Here is a 22,783-nt window from a genome sequence, read left to right as displayed (position 1 = left end):
ACTTAAAAAGGATGTCTGTTATGGGATATGGAGTATTGACCAAAAAGGTCATTATTAAGTGAGCCAGTCTCTTGCTTTTATCCAACTTTTGTCATCCTTGCTTTACCTGACAACCGTAGATTTTCTCCCAGTTGTATAAGCATTGGGTGCCAATTGTTGTTCCCAACCAGAATTAGGTTTTGGAGATCTGTCTTCTTTGGGTCTTTCTGCTAGATTGCCAAGCTAATTTGGTCTAGGCTTTTTAAGGCACTTCTACTAAGATTCCAGGCTAATTAGTTCTAAGTCTTATCACAGAAGGCTATTAATCACTTTTATTTTGAGTTATATGATTGCCCCTTGCTTATGGACATATGTACATCTGTACCCAGTAGCCTAAATCCTAACCCGTATCTAATCTCTGTGACTTTGTTAGGTGATGTTCCATCTAAAGTGGAACGAGGTAGGTAAGGAAAGGTCTCACCAGATTTGAGGAGTTGGGCGGTTGACATCTCAGGCTGGTTATCTCTGACTACAGTCCAAAGTAAGAAATCAGTAGCAGTATAATGTGGGATGGCAGCACTAGTAGTGTTGATTTGGTTGAGGTGCATGACTATCTGAAAATCTGCAAATTCCATTACATTATTTTCCTGGTAGATTTTTTGAACAGAGCCTAGTAATAGCCCTGAATTTGCTATGTGACCTTCCATGATATTAAACAACTCTGTCAAATTTGTGCTTCTCTGGTTTTAAACCTGGCAGATTCAAACACTTAGAGATGTGGTGTTTTGTTTGTTTTTCTTTATTTTTGTTCAACTTCATGTTAGCTGTCAAACTCAAGCACAAAACTATGATAGTCATGGGCTCCTAAGATCATGCCTAGAATAGACTTCCTAACTTCTTTCCACGCTAAGTAACCTATTCTCATCTATTCTACTCCTACTTTTTGTTTCCTGTTCATTAATCATTTTGTCTTGTTTTGCATCTTGCCACCCTTCACCCACCAAGTTGCAGACATTATCATGATTCTGTCCTGCTTCCCTGGATTGACAACCTCACCACTATGTCTTGGAACCTCATTGCATCAGAGCCCAGTCCCAGTAAGGAAAGATAGGAACAAGCTGGGGGCTATGGATTACTGTCAACACCCATGTCTAGTGGATAAGTAATTACAGAAGCCAGAACTTCCACCTTTTGCACCCCAAAGACAGTTTTGATCCATACTCCCAGGAGAGGAGAAATGGTAGAGGGAAAATGACCAGAGGGCTCTGAACTCCAACTCCATCAGGAACCAGAGAGAGAGGAGGAAAAAGGGAGGGACATTTGGATGTAATAATAGGTGTATATGTGACTTGGAAAGGAAGGGAGTATGGGAACCTCTGCTCAAAGGCCAAGTATATACAAATATAGACAGATGGCTGTGAGAAATAATAGTTGATCCATATCTGCAACCTTGGAGAACAGCTATAGTTTACAATGGAAGAATGGAAGGATTGGGGATCCAGAACTCTGGTGGTGGGAATGGCTATCTTGTAATTTTGTAAATCAGTATTAAATCAATAATAAAAAATAGTTATGCGCCATCAACAGAGGGACTTTAGAGCTATGTTTTTTCATGGATCCAGATAGTCTTGACCAGAATTTTTATTCCTTCTGGACCTGAATAGTGCAATAGTGGGTTAGAAACATCATACATACTGAATTCAACGTATCCAATAAGCCTTATAACCTACAAAGAAATGAACTGAAAATGTTGGAATGGGTAAATCAAATGCCTTTTAACTAATTTAGTTGAAGTTGGTAATAAGATACTCGAAGAATGACTTCCATGACAATGTAAATGTGTGTTAAAATTTAACATCCATGGAAATAAAGGGGATTAACTAGAGGTGGATTTTTTTTTAATGATTTAATAATGATCAACAAGTCTGTTGGCTAAAAGGGGTACAATTCCACACAGTTCCCACCACCAGAGTTCTATATCCTATCCCCTCCATTGGAAGCTTCCCTATTCTTTATCCCCCTGGGTATATGGACCCAGGATCATTAAGGGGCATGCACAAAAGATGGGAGGTCTGGCTTCTGTAATTGCTTCTCCACCCGACATGGGCATTGAAAGTCAATTTATACTCCCAGCCTGTTTCTCTCATCCCCTAGTGGGGCAGAGCTCTAAAGAGGCGGGGTTCCAGGGTACATTGGTGAGGTCTTATGCCCAGGGAAGTCAGGTTGGTGTCATGGTAGCATCTGAAACTTGGTGGCTAAAAAGCATTAAGATATGAAGCAGAACAAATGGTTAATAATCAGGAACCTAAAGGCGAGAATATAGTAGATGAGATTTGGGGTCTCCATTTCGGAAAAAGCTAGGAAGTCTATGTTAGGTGTATTTGAAGGGGCCATGACTTTACTAATTGTTTCCTGAGCCCAACAGCTAACATGCAGGTGGCCTAAAGGTATTATCTGGGGAAATGGTGTCAGAGTTGGAAATAGGACTAGAAAGCTGGATCAGTAAAGAGAGTAGCTCCCAAATATGGGAAAATATATAAATATTTTTAACTGTAAACTCCATCAATCTGATCTGGGGCCCATATTCAGCACAAGAGCCTGTGTAACCTCTGCATCCTTGTAGGTCTAGGTTCACATTCCATAGTCATAGCGAGGAACATTCTAAGCTGCACTCATTTCTGGACCTGTCTTCCTCAAGTAGCAGACTGTATTGACCCACTTTGGAGAGTGGGGAAGTCCCTACTATTGTCCCACATTGAGGGCAAGGTCCTTTAGAGGCCCACAAGAGGGTCCATCCACGATACTGTTCCTGATGGAAATGACCAGTGATAGTAGAGAGAGGGATCTGCTAGAGTTCTAGGCTTATCATATCTGTGTGGGAATCCCAGGACTCCTTGACTAGGGACCCGGATGATGGAGTGGCCTGGTGGTGACCAAAAGATCCATCATTAAAGTATGCCAGAATCTTGCCCTTATCCAGCTTTTGTAGTCCTTACTTCGTCAGATAAGGTTAGCCTTGGAGTGATTGAGGGAAGTGAAATAGGACATAGGTGAGGAGGGTATCTATAGCTAAGTAGAAACTATTTGATTAAGTACTTCATGGTATCCTTTTTAGATCTTTCTAATTGCTTGCTGCACTTATTGAGTCTCTGCACACTATTGTGCACTTTTATTTTAAGGTATATATTTTCCCCTGACTTATAGATACATGTGCATATATGCTCTATCTTATGGGCCATTGTCTATATATAGGTTCTGTGGCTTTGTTAGGAAGTGCATCACCCCAAATAGAATCAAGGAGTTCGAGTCCTATGAGCTAGGAAAGGTCTCACCAGAGTAAGGAAGCTGGAGGGTTAACATCCCACAGCCATGGCCTCTGGACACTGCCCAAAGTGAAACATGAGGTGGTACTGGTTGCATTGATTTGGCTGAGCTCAGCAGATGCAGGATTAATTGGTCTGGATTAAGAGAAGCACGGGTTGCATTGGATCGACCTTCTCGTGGTGCATCCCGTGAGTACCCATTCATTGGGGAAACTGACGATCCTTCCTAGCCGACTGAATCCACATGGATCCCAGTCACTTTCAAAGCCAGCAACAAGCAGCTCCTGACAGCTTTCAACCTGACGCTGTTGACTGGCTACGGAAGAAGGGCAAACGCTAGAAGAAGAAGAGAAGCATGAAGGAAAACGAGCCACGCCCCAGAGGTTCCAGGACTGGGAGAAATACGGGCTTTATAGACAATGGGGAAGGTTCCTGCTCTCTCAGAGTTTAAGAAGGCAATAGGTAGTTATTGTTATAACCAGGTTATTTGGAAATTTGGTTTACTTTGAAAATCTAGGAGTGGATTTTGAGATACTGTAGGAAAGATAAGGAAGACGGGATGGACATGACTAATTATATATATATAGTATATATATATATATACTAATTTATATATATATATATATATTGTTTTCTTCTCTCTCTCGCTCTCTGTCTTCCTCCAGGGTTATCGCTGGGGCTCTGTGCCTGCACTATGAATCCACTGCTTCTGGAGGCCATATTTTTCTCCATTTTGCTGCCCTTGTTATTGTTGTCATTGCCATTGTTATTGTTGCCACTGTTGCCATTGTTATTGGATAGGACAGAGAGAAATCAAGAGAGGAGGGGAAAACAGAGAGAAAGATAGACACCTACAGACCTGCTTCATTGCTTATGAAGTGATCCCCCCTGCAGGTGGGGAGCCGGGGGCTCAAACCAGGATCCTTATGCAGGTGCATGTGCTTTGCGCCATGGGCAATTAACCTGCTGTGCTACTGCCCAGTCCCCCCCTTTAATTTCCACCAGAGTTATTACTAGAGTTGGTGCCTGCATGATGACTCCACTACTTTCTTTATCTTTCTTATTTCATTATTATTCTGACAAGACAGAGAAATTTAGAGGGGAGGGGGGAATAAAGAAGGAGAGAGAATGATAAATACCTGCAGGCTGGCTTCATCATTCATGAAGCTTCCCTCTGAAGATAAGATAAGGAGCATAGGCTCGAACTGGCATCTTTGCACATGGTAACGTGTGCTCAACTGGGTGTGTCACTGCCTGGCCCCTTTTGTTTACTATTTTTAAAACTGTTTATTTTATTCATCTGTAGAGTTGACATCTAAATTGTATGTGCATGTTGAGACCAGTTGCTAAACAAGACACAAGTATATTTATTTATTACCTGTTTAGATTACCATCCAGATTCCCGGGGGATTTCGGGGAGAGGGTTTTTTTTTTTCCTTCTCATCTGTCTAAACTAGGATTGGCAACTTCCATGACCTTTCCACAAAGATGAGGAAATAATTTTATAACTTTGAAGCTATACACCTTTAATCTAGGTGACTGGGAATGGACAAAAGGAAAGACATTGAGAAATTCATGTTATCATCTCTGTAAGATATTTTTTTTCCTAGCTGAGTCTGATGTTCCAAATGTTAGTTGGTGGGTGAATGAAGAATCTAGGTAAAATTAACGATAGATGCAAAAGAATGAAATGACTATACACCAGCAGGGGCCAAGAGAACTGTAATACAAAAACAGAAAACATTAACAGTGTCTTGGTTCCATGTGAAAGGCTGAAAGTGAATAACTTCTTGGTTCAGTATAAATACTGATAAAGTGAAAGCTACCACAAAAGTTCCTTCTTTTATATGCAACTGAAGATGCATCTTAGAAAACCCTAGATCACATATTAGTTTACTTACTGATATTGATGCATTTTGCAAGGGGGGACCAGCCTTTTTCTGTGCATGTTAATATGCTCTGGCCATTTTGAAGACTGTAGCCAGAAGAGCAGGCAACTTTTACAGTGTCATCCTGAACAAATATTTTGTTTTCATGTAGAATGTGTCCATTTTCCAAATAATCGAGCAAACATCTTCCTAAGGATATAAAAATGAAAAATAGTCATATTTGGTTAAAGTAGTGATCTAAAATTTTCTTTATGTTGTCATTTAAGAAAATATAAAGCTATGTCCAAGGATTTGTTTAGAAGGCAAAGTTGTGCTTGATACTATTATCTTTAATTTTTTTTTCATTTGCTAATTTGTGGTTAGTATTGGGTTACAAGATTTTAAGATTATAGGGTTTACTTCCACACAGCAACCACCACCAAAGTTCTGTGTCCCCACTCTCTCACTTCCAAAAGATAACTACCACAGTTCTAAATAAGTCTTAAAAACAACTTGTTTTGAGGGCTGGGTGGTAGCAAACCTGGTTGAGTACACACATTTCTATGCACAAGTACTCAGTCTCAAACCACACTCCCCACCTGAAGGAGGGAAGCTTTAATTTCTGTCTGTCCTATCAAATAGATAAATAAAAATAAATAATTTTTAGAAAAAAGTAGTTTATTTGCTTCTGGGATTTTTTTTTTTTTTTTTGCACATTTATGTGCTTCAGTTCTCTAGATTCTGCATATGCATAAAACCATTTGGTAGTTGTTTTTCATCTCTTATTTTGTTAAGCATAACAATCTACAGTTCCATCTATTTTGTCCCAAAGGACATAATATTGTCTTTTTTGTTTGCTGAATAGTATTCTATGGACTATATACCCCATAACTTCTTTTTTTTTTAATTTTTATTTATAAAAAGGAAACATTGACAAAACCATAGGATAAGAAGGGTACAGCTTCGCACAATACCCACCACCAGAACTCCGTATCCCATCTCCTCTCCTGAAAGCTTTCCTATTATTTAACCCTCTGGGAGTATAGACCCAAGGTCATTGTGGGATGCAGAGGTTGGAAGGTCTGGCTTCTGTAATTGCTTTCCTGTTGAACATGGATGTTGACAGGTCGATCCACACTCCCAGCCTTTCTCTCTCTTTCCCTAGTGGGGAAGGGCTCTGGGGAAGCGGGGCTCTAGGACGCATTGGTGGGGTTGTCTGTCCAAGGAAGTCTGGTCAGCATCATGCTAGCATCTGACAAGAGAGTTAACATACAAAGCTAAGCAAATTGTTGACCAATCATGGACCTAAAGGCTGAAATAGTGCAGATGAAGAGTTGGGGGGGGGTGTCCTCCATTTTGTAGATAGCTAGTAGGCATATTTTAGTTAATTTTTTTTTAAAAGAAAGGATTAATTAACAAAACCATAGGGTAGGAGGGGTACAACTCCACACAATTCCCACCACCCAATCTTAGTTAAATTTTAAAGGGCCTGTGGCTATACTAGGACTTTTTTTTCCTTTTTCTTTTTGCCCCAGAGCCTGAAATCTGATATGCCAGTGGATCCAAGTTATTGTCTGGGGAGATGATGTCATGACTGGGAAAAGGACCAGAAAGCTGGATCAGAGAAGAGAGTAGCTCCCTAATATGGGAGAGGGGTATAAATATTGTTGACTATAAACCCCATTGATTTGATGTGGTCTGGGGCATCCCATAACTTCTTTAGCCAGTTAGTTAGTTGATGGGCAGTCAGGGTGTTTCCACTCTTTGACTATTGTGAGTAAAGCAGCTATGAAGATAGCAGTGAACACCCCTCCCCAGAGCCCTGCCCCACTAGGGAAAGGTAGACACAGGCTGGGGGTATGGATCAACTTGTCAATGCCCATGTCCAGAGGAGAAACAACTACCAAAGCCAGAACTCCGACCTTCTATGGCCCATAGAGATCTTTAGTTCATACTCCCAGAGGGATCAAGAAAGGGGAAGCTTCCAGTGGAGGGGATCGAGTTGTGTCAGTTGTGCCTCTCTTAGCCAACAATCTTGTCTATCAGTATTAAATCACTAATAAGAAGAAAGAAAAGAGGGGTGAGAGAAGCTGAAAAATAAGAAAACACAAAACAGAACTTGGACTGGTTTTGGTGTATTGCACTAAAATTAAAGACTGGGGGGGGGTGCGGTGGGGGTGGGTTCAGGTCCTGGAACACGATAGCAAGGGAGGACATAGTGAGGGTTGATTTGTTATGTGGAACAGTGAGAATTGTTTTGTATGTACAAACTATTGTATTTTACTGTTGATAAACCATTAATCCCCCAATAAAGGAAAAACATTTTTAAAAAGACACAATTATTTGCAAATAGCATTTAAAAAAAAGATAGGGGTATATAAGTCCCTTCAAATTAGTGCTTGAGTATGTTTTGGATAAATGCCTAAGAGTCATATTACTGGGCCATAAGGTAATTCCAATTTTATTCATTTAAGGGTTCTTCCAAAAGGGTCGCAGCAGTTAGCATTCCCACCAGCAGTGTAGCAGAGTCCCTTTTTCCCCACAGGCTCACTGACACTTATTATTTTTTGTTTTGTTGATGTAGGCCATTCTCTCAGGTGTGAGATGGAATCTCAGTGTAGTTTTAATTTGCATTTATCTAATGATACATGAAATGGAGCATTTCTTCATGTATCTCTGATTTAGAAAACTATTTAGTCTTTGACTCACTTTATTTTTTTTTTAGAATTTTTATTTATAAAAAGGAAACACTGACAAAAACCATAGGATAAGAGGGGTACAACTCCACACAATTCCCACCACCAGAACTCCGTATCCCGTCCCCTCCCCTGATAGCCTTCCTATTCTTTATCCCTCTGGGAGTATGGACTCAGGGTTTGACCCACTTTTTATTGGGTTATTTCTTTTCCTTTTGTTGAGCTGTACCAGTTCTGTATAGATGTTTGATATTAGTTGCTTGTGTCTTCCATTTACTGGGTTGCCTGGTTATCTTTGTGTAGTTTGCATTCGATGTGTTGAAGCTTCTTAGTTTGATATAGTCCCACGTATTATCTTTAGTTTTTATATGTATGTGTAAACTATGAGTATGTTTTGTATTCTCTTATTTTTATTTTCATTAATTAATTCCTTTTTGCCTCCAGTGTTATCACTGGGGCTCGGTGCCAGCTGTATGAATCCACTGCTCCTGGCAGACATTTTCTTTTTTTGGTTAGTACAGAGAGAAATTGAGAGAGGACGGGGAGCTAGAGAAAAAATAGACACCTGCAGACCTGCTTCACTGCTTGTGAAATGACCCCCCTGCAGGAGAAAACTCGAACTGGGCTCCTTCCACGAGTCCTTGTGCTTAACCCAGTGTGCTGCCACCCGAGTCCCTGTCATTTTCATTTCTCATGTGACTTTTGTGAAAGCCCCTCATAAAGGAAAACACCTGTTTTGGTCTTTTTTTGGCCTTACTTTTGTCATGTAAAAGTTAACTATACTCACTCTTTTACTCTCTACTTTTTGGTAGACAGAAAAAAATTGAAGGAATTTACTTACTTCGGCAGGGCACTTCTGGAAACCATCCATCTTTTGTGCAAGTAATTTCAGCCCAGTAGACTTGTGAAGGAGGCTGGTAGTTCTCATTACAGTGATAGTAAAAGGATTTTCCTATATGTGCTGGAAAGTATTTCCTAACCCTCTCTTTGTTGAACAGTTGCCCATGCTTTATTTCTGGAAAATCACAGTGTTTTTCTGGCAATAAAAACAGACAAACAAAAAACAGTTGGTATAGAATCTTCATTTAATAAACTAATGATGAGAGGCATTTCATCTTTGAGTTGTATTCTTATTAGCATCATTATAGGCTCATTTACAGCAGTGGGTCCCTACTACAACTAAAGTAACAAGATACAGATGATTGAGAAGTGAGAAGCCCCTTGCTGATGAAATTGAATTTTTGTACTGAGGGTCATATAATGTATGAAGACCCCAGGAAGAAAAATGTACATGAGCATTTAATGGATTTTTCGGGAGTATATGCACTCTAGCCTTATTTGATTAAGCAAAATCATGGATAAGAGAGGGAGATAATAAGTTCATCACTCAGTTTATCTGCCTTCTTTTCAATTCTCATAAGAATCAGAGTTCTGCCTTTTGGTCTCAGACTAACTCAGTGAAGAGAGATATCAGGGTCTCTTTTAGATTAATGTTCAGCTGTTTATTAGAAAGAAGAAAAAAAAAGAGAAATATGAACTTTCCTGATGATCACATCTAATACCAAAGAGAAAACATTCTTGTATGTACCTCAACTCAACGACTGAAGAAGTTTCCCTTTAATTATAGTATGGGAAGAGGAATGTACCTTAATGTACAAGTGGGTAGAATCATGGTAAAGATTTGACTATTTGTAGCATTAGCTGGCAAATGAAGTTTCTATACTATTTTTTAAAATTTTTATTTATTTTCCCTTTTGTTGCCCTTGTTTTTTTATTGTTGTAGTTATTGTTGTTGTTGTTATTGATGTCGTCATTGTTGGATAGGACAGAGAGAAATGGAAGAGAGGAGGGGAAGACAGAGAGGGGGAGAGAAAGACAGACACCTGCAGACCTGCTTCACCGCCTGTGAAGCGACTCCCCTGCAGGTGGGGAGCCGGGGACTCGAACCAGGATCCTTATGCTGGTCCTTGAACTTCGTGCCATGTGCGCTTAACCTGCTGTGCTACTACCCGACTCCTGTTTCTATACTATTATTTAAAATTTTGTACTTATATTTTACATGTATTTTCTATATTGAACACTTTCAAACTATAAAATTGTGATATGCTATAAACCCTTATGTATTTCTACAAAAGGTAGATTTTTAATAATTGATTTTTAATAATTGAGTGCCTTAATGATTTTAATAATTGAGTGTGATTTTTAATGATTGAGTACCTTAATACCAGGGTAACATTCTTCTTTATTTGTTAAACTACTGTGGTAAAATCTGTATTCATTACATTAAACATGGTCTAATACATATATACATATAGATTTACATATACACATAGACATATATAAATATGTATTCATTATTATTTTCACCTCTAAGTTAACCATTTCATTAGGAATTTTTTCCAGTATTTTTTAATAGATTTATTATGTGGATTATAAGCTTTGAGTTCTTGCATATAGCATTGTTTTTATAAAAAAAAAATAGTAACCAGTACCTCTATTAGACAGTGATTTGCAACCAGTAGTGCAGAAAACTCATCAGTAGCAGAGTTTCTTCCTCAGTTATTTAAAGCTTCCAATATACAGTCTAATTTGTCAGTGTTATATACAGAAAGTAATCAAATAGATGAGCCTAATAAGAGCTAAAATAAGTTATTGCACTATAAGACCAGGAAGTGGTTGCCAGAAGGGAAGGGAGACGAGAGCAAGGTAAAGCAGGACGAAGGAGCTTAAAGTGTGTGAAGGACATCATTCAGCTTTCATTCCTGAGCCTGTTGCTACTCTCTCTCTCTCTCTCTGTCTCAGTGATTTACATCTGAAAGTTCTACAAGGTTATGAGTTTCTTGAAAAAATGTACTTTCTACTTTTTGCTGTATTAGATTTTCCTCACACATACTGAAATCTTATTGAAATATTAAGTTATTAATAACATACTAACTACTAAGGTATGGTTGAAATAGAGGTAACGGCACAGTTGACATTTAATTAGTGAGTTTTGACATATCAATTTGCACAATTATCACCATATACAAATAATGAAGATACCCTTCTTTTCTTTTTTTTTTAAATATTTATTTTATTTATTTATTCCCTTTTGTTGCCCTTGTTGTTTTATTGTTGTAGTTATTATTGTTGTTGTCGTTGTTGGATAGGACAGAGAGAAATGGAGAGAGGAGGGGAAGACAGAGAGGAGGAGAGAAAGACAGACACCTGCAGACCTGCTTCACCGCCTGTGAAGCGACTCCCCTGCAGGTGGGGAGCCGGGGTTCGAACCGGGATCCTTATGCCGGTCCTTGTGCTTTGCGCCACCTGCGCTTAACCCGCTGCGCTACAGCCCGACTCCCGATACCCTTCTTTTCTAACATTTTATTGAATTAAATGGAAACATCTACTTGGAAGTAATAATAGGTGTAGATCTGACTTAGAAAGGAAAAGAAGGGGGGCCAGACGGTAGCACAGTGGGTTAAGCATACATGGTACAAAGTCCTGGGTCTAGCTCCTGGCTCCCCTCCTGCAGGGGGGCCACTTCACAAGCAAGTGAAGCAGGTTTGCAGGTGTCTGTCTTTCTCTTTCCTTCTCTGTCTTCCCTTCTCTCTTGATTTCTCTCTGTCCTATTCAACAGCAACAGCAACAACAACAACAACAAGGGCAACAAAATGGAAAAGGTGGTCTCTAGGAGCAGTGGATTCATAGTGCAGACACCTATCCACAACAATAATACTGGAGGCTGGGAGGGAAAAAGGAAGAGAAGGGGGCTGGGTGGTGGCACACTTGGTTGAGCACAGGTTACAATGTACAAGGACCCAGGTTCAAGTCCCCAGTCACCACCTGCAGTGGGAGAGCTTCACAAGTGGTGAAACAGGGCTGCAGGTGTCTTCTCTTTCTCATTCTTCTTCACCCTGCCCTCTCAATTTCTCTCTGTCTCTATCCAGTAATAAATAGAACTTTTAAAATAGAGAGGTAGATATAGAAATAATAGTCAGCCCAGATCTGTGACATTGGAAGGACTACTACAGTTTTAAATGAAGAAAATGGGGACACAGAACTCTGGTGGTGAGAATGGTGTGGAATCATACCCCTATTATCTTATGGTTTTGTCAATCAATCTTTAATCACTAATAAAACATAAGTAAAAAAAATAACCTATACAGTTTGGAGTAAGAATTGATCTTCTCTTGTGACAGTTTCTAGTTAAAGTTACATAAGCAAATTTCCATAAACTCATAATCAGTATTGAAAGTTTTTTCATGTCACAGAGACCAGGAAACATAAAAACATAACTTTTTATTTTCTATTTTGATGAACATAAGTTTTATATATATTTATTCTCCTTTTTAATATTTTATTTATTAATTGGTAAGAGACAGAGATAAAATGAGAGGGAAGTAGGGAGGTAAACTGAGACCCCTGTAGCACTGCTCCACCATTTTACAAAGCTTCCCCACTGTGGGTCAGGCCCGGGAGCTTGAACCCAGATGCACTGTAACGTGTGCTCAACCATGTGCAACACCATCTGCCCCCATATTTATTCCCTATATTTTACAAAATATACCTACCCCATTTTTTTTTTCGCCAAAGCACTGCTCACTTCTGGCTTATGCTAGTGTTGGGGATTGAACCTGGGACATCAAAATTCTCTGACATGAAAGTCTTTTTGCATAACTGTTTTATACTTTGACAATTCAAGAAACAAATTGTTCTTATTAAAATTTTTACTTTTGAAAACATAGATGTGTTCATGTAGCTATAACATAATTACATTTAAGAAGGAACCTGCTAGTTCAGATCTTTTTTCACTTACCTTGTCCATGAGCACAGGAGACCCATAAACTGAGAATGACACCAATGAGTAACATTATTCCCATTAGTTAGTTATTCCCATTAATATGTTGATGCAGATATTCTGGTTGCATATTTGGGGTTTGAAGTTGCTTCATTAAGAATGACCAAATAGGTCTCTGAATTTAAGAGTGGGAACTGTGGAGCTAGTTCATTGAGTTCACTTAGTCAATAGCAAAGTTCAGTTTTTGCAAGATTTCTCAATAATTTGTCAGTGATTACCCAATAATTTATTGAATTGGTTGTCTAATATGTACTGGCTGAATTTAATTACTGGCTCCAAAAATGTTTACAGAAAGCTAATTTATATTTTACCTTTATTTATTAGTTTATTATTTTATTTCTTTATTGCAGGATTAATGTTTTACAGTCAATAGTAAATATAATAGTTTATTCATGCATAAAATTTCTCAGTTTTCCACACAATACAACCCCCACTAGGTCCTCTGCCATCCTGTTTCAGGACCTGAATGAACTCTTCCCTCCCACCTCAGAGTCTTTTACTTTGGTGCAATACACCAACTCCAGTCCAAGTTTTGCTTAGTGTTTTCTCTTCTGATCTTATTTTTCAACTTCTGCCTGTGAGTGAGATCATCCCATATTCATCCTTCTGTTTCTGACTTATTTCACTTAACATGATTTCTTCAAGCTACATCCAAGATGGAGTAAAGAAGGTGAATTCACCATTTTTTAACTGTTGAGTAGTAATATTCCACTGCATATATATTACAACTTGCTCAGCCACTCATCTGTTTTGGACACTTGGGTTGCTTCCAGATTTTGGCTATGCTATTACAAATTGTTCTGTTGTGAACATAGGCATACGCAAATCTTTTTGAATGGGTGTATTTGGTTCCTTAGGATATATCGCCAGGGGAGGAATTGCAGGGTCAGAGGGCAGGTACACTTCTAGCCTTCTGAGAGTTCTCCAGACTGCTCTCCACAGAGGCTGAACCCATTGACATTCCCCCCAGCAGTGCAGGAGGGCTCCTTTGTCCCCACAACCGCTCCAGCATTTGCTGCTTCTACCTTTTCTGGTGTATGACATTTTCCAGGAGTGAAGTGATATCTCGTTGTTGTCTTTATTTGAATTTTCTCTGACAATCAGTTACTTGGAGCATTTTTTCATAGGTTTCTCAGACTTATATTTTACTTTTAGAATTGATTTTTAATTTTATTGATTTTTCTATCGGTTTCCCAATTCTGCAAATCTGGGAAGTACGGTTTCACATCTCAGCAATGCTCACCACGTAAATTTCAATTCCAGCACACTATTAAAAGAAATCTATCTTCCCATCCTTCCCACTCTCTTGCCTTTTTCCCCTCAGTGATGTTTTTGTCATCTTACTTGCTTTATTTGTATTTCACGTATGAGTGACAGTAACTGGTCACTGTATTCTATTTTTTGACTTAGTATTACCACCTCAAGTTCCATGTTCCATCTTTTATCAAAAAAAAAAGAAAGAAAGAAAGAAAGAAAGCAGGATTTCAGTATTTCTTTGAGTATAAACTAAATAATTTCTTTATCCAATTATCTGTGAAGCTTCCCCTAGAATGGTGGGGACTGGGTTTGAACCTGAGTCAGACTCATGACAAAGCAGGCACCCTCCCAGGTGAACTGTCTCGTTAGCCTAGCACACACTCCCTCCCCATAGAGCCTGCTGTGCAGTCACAGTCACCAACCACCAACCTTCAGACAGTGATGTTTCTTCCTTTACTAGAAACCCCAGCTGTTCTCTGATGAAATTCATTTATTTTGTAGTATTTATTTTCTGTAGTATTTATTTTTTTAACACTTTTTTTTTGTATTTATTTCCCCTTTTGTTGTCCTTTATTGTTCTTGTAGTTATTATTATTGTTGTTGATGTCATTGTTGTTGGATAGGACAGAGAGAAATGGAGAGAGGAGGGGAAGACAGAGAAGAGGAGAGAAAGATAGACACCTGCAGACCTGCTTCACCACCTGTGAAGCGACTCCCCTGCAGTTGGGAGCCGGGGGCTTGAACCCGGATCCCTATGCCGGTCCTTTCACTTTGCGCCAACTGCGCTTAACCCGCTGCGCTACTACCCGGCTCCCCCATAACACATTTTTAAACTGTAGCAGAGGCTTGTCTTTGTTTCACTGAGAAAAGGTTGGTTATAAGATTGTATGTATCTTAGATATATAATTTCACCTCTCTTCAGATTGTTTCTTTCTATACCACCAATAAAGTTTTTCAGATAACCATTTCTGTATTCTTTGGCTGGACACATAGGAATAGAATTTCTAGATTATATGGTACATGTATTTTTAGTACTTTGAGAAACATCCAAACTGTTTTCCTTATTTTAGCGTCTGGTCCAATATACATTTCCAGCATGTCCAGGTGTCCAAATTTCCCTTTTTCTCCCCTTCTTCTCCAGCACTTGCTTCTATGTTTATTGATATAAAGCATTCTCCTGATGTGATGTCATATATTCGCTAAGTAGAAAGAAGGGAAGGGAAGAATAGAAGGGAAGGGGCTCAGTGAATATCAGGGAAGGAAGATTGACGTCTTAGTGGTGAATATGTAGTGGCAACACACAATTTGAAGATAAGTGAAATTATTCACCTGAAGCATACATACAGTCACCGAAATGAAAGAAAGGGTGGAAGAAAGAAAGAAAAAAATGTTAGACTAAAAGACAAAAAAAAAGGTGCAAAAAAAAAAAAAACCAACACTGCAGGGAGTCGGGCGGTAGTGCAGCGGGTTAAGTGCAGGTGGCGCAAAGCACAAGGATCGGCGTAAGGATCCCGGTTCGGCTCGAGTCCCCGGCTCCCCACCTGCAGGGGAGTCGCTTCACAGGTGGTGAAGCAGGTCTGCAGGTATCTGTCTATCTCTCCCCCTCTCTGTCTTCCCCTCCATTCTCCATTTCTCTGTCCTATCCCAACAACAACGACATCAATAATAACTACAACAGTAAAACAACAGGTCAACAAAAGGGGATAATATAAAATAAAATAAAACCGCAAAATAAAAGCAGAGTTCTATTAATTTGGCAAGAGCACCAAGCAGAGATAAAGTATGAATTTAAATCATTTACAAAGTACTTCCACTCAAAAGTCAAGCAAGTCCAAGACAAAACAGATGAAGTCATTTTAGCCTTAATTAAATTGTAATGTTTGCATTAAACTTTCATATTATTTTCAAAAACACTGAACTGTAATAATTTTAAGTACAGAGAAATGTATTAAAACCTTTTCACTACATGTTAAAACTTGAATTGTAAAAATCAGTAAGAATACCAAATGCTGATTTTCAATCCTGCTTTAAGAATCTGACAATCAAAAGACCCTGGATGTAGGCACTCACACTATTTAGCACTCCTGTCTAGTGCCATAACGCTTCTTGCATTCTGAGTGTTATTTCTCCATACAAAGGATTGAATCTGTTTGGAAAAATATGGATTATAGGTTTGAGGCAGGGAAGGCACATGGTGAGTCTGGAACATTGTGTTGTGCTCAAAGGATGAAAAGACTCAAGGTCTGCTGGGCTATATCCAGAGTAATTAGGCTCCCCTGATTTCAAGCAGGACCTTTCTCTAGCCGAATCTGAGATGATTTGAGTTTCAAGAGTAATAACTATAAATTGCTGGGATAAATGAAATGAATACTTTTTATTTCATATTGACATGCAGCTTTTTAAATAAGTTCTTTAAAAAGTTTTTTTATTATCTTTATTTATTGGACAGAGAGAGCCACAAATCAAGAGGGTGGGGGCAGCTAGGGAGAAAGAAAGATACCTGCCTTGCTTCACCACTCACAAACCTTTCTCCCTGCTGGTGGGGCCCAGGGGTTTGAACTCTGGCCCTTGCTCATTATAACATGTGCTCTCAACCAGATTAACCATTACCCGGCCCCAACATGCAATTATAAAAAGAGAAAGCTCAAAGTTAATGTAGAGGTTATTACTAAATCAAATTCTTATGTTAAGAAATGGACATTAAAAGCAAAACTAAAAATTTACCTAATTTTGGGGGAGGGTAAATGGAGTGGGCATATTAGCACTTACATATGAAGGACAGTTAATAAGTTCATGAAAACAATAGAATTTATTTTACAATTTTATTTGTAGCCAACATTGAAGTAAATGTTTATAGGCAACTGTCACAAATAGATTCCACAACTGTTACGTGACTTAGGAAAAGTAATTCAGACATAAATGTTAATTAACATTTGTTAATGACTTCAAGATTTGGAGAAGATAGGTAAGTATAAAGGACTAAAACAACTATTTCTACCATCTCTAAAGTTAACTATTGCTGCTGTAAATATTTTGTTCTTTTCTGTCAACCTTTTTTTCCCCCCCTGCTACTGGACAGAAAGAAATTATGAGGGAAGAGGGAGATAGAGCAGAGATAAAGAGAGATATCTACAGACCCACCTCACTCTCCTGCATCTACCCTGCATGTGGAGAGCAGAGGCCTGGACCTAGGTCCTTGCACCTGTGTGCTTAACTCTGCACCACCAGCTGACCCCTTTCTGCCAGTCTTTACAAATATTTGCCAAAACACATTGTATGTATTTGTGTGCATTTACGGTTGATGTTAGATTTTTAAATTACATTTATTTATTTTGCTTCCAGGGTTATTGCTGGGGCTCAGTACCTGCACCATGAATCCATTGCTCCTGGAGGCCATTTTTCCCCCATTTTGTTGCCCTTGTTGTTGTAGTCTTGTTGTGGTTATTATTATTGTTGTTGATGCCCTTCGTTGTTGGATAGGACAGAGAGAAATGGAGAGAGGAGGGGAAGACAGAGGGGGAGAGAAAGACAGACACCTGCAGACCTGCTTCACCGCCTGTGAAGCGACTCCCCTGCAGCAGGTGGGGAGCCAGGGGCTCGAACCGGGATCCTTACGCCCATCCTTGCGCTTTGCATCACGTGCGCTTAACCCGATGCAATACCGCCCAATCCCCTATTTATTCATATTTTACAGCTTTATTTTCCCCCCATTTTGTTAGTGATTTAACAGTGATTTACAAAACTGTAAGATTCCCTGGGCATAAATTCAAATCCACACCAGGTGTAAATCAACAACATGCTCCCCACCAAAGTTCTATGCCTCTTCCCACCGCCAAAATCAGTATTGTTCTCACAAAGTCTGACAAGTTTTGCTCCCATGTTCTTTTTTGCAAGTTAATTTGCTTTAGTCCTCTATATCTCACATATGAACAAAACCTCCCAGTAGTTGCCCTTTGCCTTTTATTTCACTTAGCATGATCACCTCAAATTCAGTCCATTTTGTTTCCCATGGCTGAGGAGCATGGCATTTTTAGCTCTGGGCATGTGCATAGGGTCTCAGCCTGCAGCTCCAGTTTAGCGGAAACAAGAACAGAACCATGATCCTGGGGAGTTAGTGTTGTACACACATAGAGATTCTTGGACAGTCCTTCCCTCTATAGGATGCTTGTGCTACTCACCCAGCTTGCGAACTTTTGGGGCAAGTGTACATATACCATGAAGGGGTACACAAGCTTTCCAGGCCCTGTCACAAGTCCTCATTTAACTTCCGATGAGAAGTCAATTACCTCCATTTCATGCTTTTAGGATGATCTTTAGAAGTTGGGAGCACTTTCTATGTAACAACTCTGGGCTTCACTCCATCCTGTGTTTCATGGATAGGTAGACACTGGAGAGCATCTTCTCATGAGTAACAGCACAACCAGTGTCCGACAGGGGAAAGATAAAGGGCATAAGGGGAGAAGGAGTGGCCTTTTGGGGGCAGTTTTTTGCTTTTCTTCCTTTTTTTTTTCTTTTCAAGTGCCCTCAGGTCAGATCTGAGCATGGAATGATCCTGAATTCCCAATTATAAAATCCTTGTGTGACCACTGATATTTTATGGACAGGGCACATAATATTTTGTGTAATCAAGTTATAATGCAGGACTCTTAGAAAGAAATTTATTTATCTCCAATTATTTAATTATACAATGTACATAATATTTAAAATAAATTCTGATTGGTGAATGAGTTAGACAATACTTGAAGAAAGTAGTTGAGAAGAATTGGATGAGTAGCGGTTTCATATTTTAGACTGGTTACTACATGTTAACCGTTGTTTTACCCACAAACAGGATATAGCAGTTTTCCTTCCCTACAAGTTGTTCGGAATGATTCAGGTGATGTCTTTTTATTATATCCATGTTTACACTCAAATTCAATACTTTCCTCTGTTGGAGCATAAAGTTTTTCCATCTCTGTCCATCGTAACTTTATTTTATATTGATTCATGATGTCTTTTGATATCACACATGGATCTGTAAAAAAAAAAAGAGCTTTAAAATTATGTAAATAACACTGTTTTTCACTGAAAGACCATCACGAAGACTTAAATCATTTATGCTGTAATAATGCAAGAATGAGGTACTATGTGATAATCAAATGTCATTAGCAAAGATTCATATGTTCATATTGTGGACTTTTATTAAGAAAGCTTTTATTGTTCATGGCACTTAAAATAGTTTTCAGTCTTTATTTCCTCACATATTCATAGTTAATAATCAAATAGTCAACAAAATGGTGATTTCAACCCAAAATATTTCACTATAAACAACAAAATACAATCTATATTATACCAGTTTCCCCAGAATCCAGGAATACTAAAATACTCACCTAGACATTTTGGTGGCTGTGACCACCTTCCATCACGACATATTATCAACCTGCTTCCCTGGAGTGTATATAAGTTCTGGCACTGGTACTCAACTACAGATCCTGGCACATATGCTTCTAACGGCAATGAGGTAATGTCTCCATTGTCTATAGATGGTGGTTTCCCACATTCTCCTTTAGAATCTAAAAAAAGTATAATATGTTGATTATTGATATGCCAAAGGAAAAATAGGCTAAAATACAGCAAATAAAGATACCATGATGTATAGTAGCATGATATGATTTCTGATCACAGATTCACTAAAGAAATTTTACTCACTTCTTCTGAAAGTCACTTTGTATTAGCACATGAAAGTGCATATAATGTGTTAATAAGTATGTCTACTTTGCAGTATTCTGACTTCAAAAAATGTCCTTGAGGGGGCTGGGCAGTAGAGCACCAGGTTAAGTGCATATAGTAAGAAGTGCAAGGATCCTGGTTTGAGCCCCCAGCTCACCACCCAGGGGAGTTGCTTCACACACGGTGAAGCAGGTCTGCAGGTGTCTGTCTTTCTCGCCCCCTCTCTGTCTTTCCCCTCTCTCTCAATTTCTCTTGTCCTATCCAATAACAACAACAACAGTGACAATAACAATGGGGAAAAGATGGCCACCAGGAGCAGTGTGTTCGTAGTGAATGCACCAAGCCCCAGCGATAACCCCGGAGGCAAATAAAAAAAAATGTTCTTGTGCAAAGCTCACTGTCACAAAAGAAAAGGAGGGGCAGACCATAGTTCATCAGGTAGGGCATCTGTCATGGCATATGCAACCCAGGTGTGGGCCTTGGCACCACATGGGAATACAGCATCACTGGAGGAAACTCGGCGCTATGATGTCTCTCCCTCTCTGTCTCTATCTGAAACAAAGAGAATGTAGAAGTTTCTCTCAGGCCAAAAAGATAACACACTTTGGTAGTGTCCTTGTTCTGTCAGAGGCATGACCCAGGTTCAAGCCCAGCCCCCACTGAGGGAATCTTCATTATTATGGTATCTTTCTTTTGTCTTTCTAGCTCTGTTTCTTTTTCTCTATCTGAAGAAGTCGGCCTGGAGTGAATGGAGTTAAAAAGCCCCCAGTGACAGCCCGAAAAAGAGGAGAGAAAGAGAACACCAAGTTGGCCTGGTAGTAAAATTACACACATGAGAGACCCTGGTGCCAGTAGAAAGTTATTAATTAAATTTTGTCTTGCCTCCGGAGTGATAGTCTAGTGGATAGAGTGTATGCCTTGCAGGTCTGAGCTTAGAACTTCTGGGTATGTTACTGGACTGGGTATGCTACACCAGTTTTCTGGTTTTTCTCTCTCATTAAATAATAAGACAAATCTTCTAAAAATGTTTTCTTAAAGAATATATGCAGGACAGATGGATAACACAGTTGAGGATATTTCCCGGTTTGATATAGAGTGGTGCTTTAGTGTGTATTTTATCTCTCAACATTTTCATTAATATTTTATGTCAAAGTAAACATCAACAAAACTTAAAGAGTTACACGTTTGTATAATGTGAAAGATAACTAAAAAATGGAGAATTCCCCAAGAAAGGTCTTCTTTTATCACAGGTCGAAGGAAGAAGCAAAATACCAATATAATTAAAAAAAATTTTTTATAACATGACATATTTTAGAAACTGAAGGTTAATTCTCTTTCTGCTTTGGTCAGTAGAAACTAGGTGAGAAGCTTGGGCTTCTCCCAAAACACTAAGAAAATAAAGACCTCTCCCCTTTTTGGTGTGTCAGTGGAAATGGAATAGAAATAGAAGGCTGAACCTGTATCCTGCATGGCAGTAATGGAGACTTAATAAGTAAAGTGTTTCAGTAACCTCAGGATTAATACTCAAATTTGCCAGAACACAATGAAAAATCATTCATCACAATAAGGAAGTGGAACATCTGAAAAGGGGAAAGACAAACAGAAGCCAATCTGAGATGACAAGGATGTTGGAATTATTTCACAAAATCCAATGGGCTTTTAAAATCTCAAGGGACATAGAACTAAAAATATGAAACATTGGGGTGGGGGCTGGGGTTGCAGCACAATGGCAGATCATACATCCTGCGTGCATGAGGCCCTGTGTTTGATCCGGAACACCACATGTAAACAAGAAATACAGAAATAAGTAGAACATAAATTGTAGAATGGGTGCGCTGGTTTCTCTCTACCTCTTTAGAAAAAAAAGATTTTTTTTAATCTTTCACTTTTTTAAAAATTAAATTAATTTTCCCTTTATTGGGGGATTAATGTTTTACATTTCACAGTAAATTCAATAGTTTGTATATGCATAACATTTCTCAGTTTTCCGCATAACAATACAGATTTTTTTTTTAAACCACTCTGAATTGACTTTATAATAGATTGCAGATAATGGAAAGGCATGAAGTTGAAGCCAGAAAAATACAAGAGTATTAACTTTAAAAATACGCTCGGGCTGGGCAGATAGGATAAATACTTATCCACCATAGGCCAGAGCAGAGCAGTGGAAACAAACAAACAAATAAATAAAAAGAAAGTGCACTGAAAGCAAAAAAAAAGCACTGAGAGCTTCCTCACTCTCCCTTTCTGCCTCCCCTCCTCTATCTTTAGCGCATAAACAAAACAACAACAACAAAAACTTTCCCAGAAGCAGTTTCCACTGCTTCATGTAGGCACAATGCCTCACTGATGCTCTGTTGGCGAAGGAAAAAAATAATAAAGCATATATATATAAAAAAAAAACTTGGGGAGAGTAAACGGACTTAAATAGAAAGAAGGTCTCCATGTTTCTCCTAACGTGGGGTGGTAAGACATGTTATGCATGTATTTTAAAATTTTCTTATTTTACTGTCTTCTTGATTTTACTGAGTGTTCATTCATTCTGTGCTCTTATAGCTCGTGGAGTTTCCTTAGAATAATTTTTTTGAATTCTTTATTAGATCTTACATCTCCATGTGTTTTGAGCTGGTTACTGCAATACTGTTGTGTTTCTCTGTTGCTACCATGTTTCCCTGTTCCTTCAAGTGTTACTTTGCTTTCTTAACATTTGAAGCAATACATAGCCTTTTCTGATTGTAGGAAAGGAAAAAAAAAAACTTATCAGACCTGCTTGGGATTCTACCTATTTCTAGTTATCAAATTTTGTCAGAAATATCTGATATTGTTAGATATCCTGATAAATTTTTGATGGCTATGTGGCCCACTCCACACTTCCTGTTTACTCTCTCGGGGAAATCATAGTGTGTATGTGGTCTCTCAATCTTGCAAAGCTGCCACAGGTGCTCACGATCTAGGTCCCGCTATGGGTGTGGGGGTGGGAGCAGGAAGAGAAATATGTGCAAGAAACACGAGGAATGCCTGCTGGGGTGGGGGCTGGGGTTTGGGATGAGTTAGGGAGATGAGAAGGGGGTGAAACCGTCTCACAGCTGTAGGTGATCCTGCTGATGGAGT

At 39.0% G+C, this 22,783-nt stretch overlaps 1 protein-coding gene across 3 annotated transcripts in view; it reads right to left on the bottom strand.

The window, feature by feature from the left end:
* The window catches only part of LOC132534599 (complement factor H-related protein 3-like), a 33,982-nt gene extending 21,166 nt beyond the window's left edge, over positions 1–12,816 (bottom strand). For 2 of the 3 annotated variants that reach the window (XM_060178494.1, XM_060178495.1), the window contains exons 1-3: positions 12,665–12,816; positions 8,708–8,902; positions 5,204–5,380 (exon numbers count right to left, since the gene is read on the bottom strand). In XM_060178494.1, the coding sequence (XP_060034477.1) occupies positions 5,204–5,380; positions 8,708–8,902; positions 12,665–12,728 (436 nt within the window). In that variant the 5' untranslated portion in view covers positions 12,729–12,816. The remainder of the gene's footprint in view (positions 1–5,203; positions 5,381–8,707; positions 8,903–12,664) is intronic. The other variant, XM_060178496.1, reaches the window with a different exon arrangement.
* Positions 12,817–22,783: the final 9,967 nt, after the last annotated feature.

Source organism: Erinaceus europaeus, chromosome 19 (assembly GCF_950295315.1).
Source record: "Erinaceus europaeus chromosome 19, mEriEur2.1, whole genome shotgun sequence".
Taxonomy (NCBI): domain Eukaryota; kingdom Metazoa; phylum Chordata; class Mammalia; order Eulipotyphla; family Erinaceidae; genus Erinaceus; species Erinaceus europaeus.
This window is presented reverse-complemented; position numbering and strand designations above follow the sequence as displayed.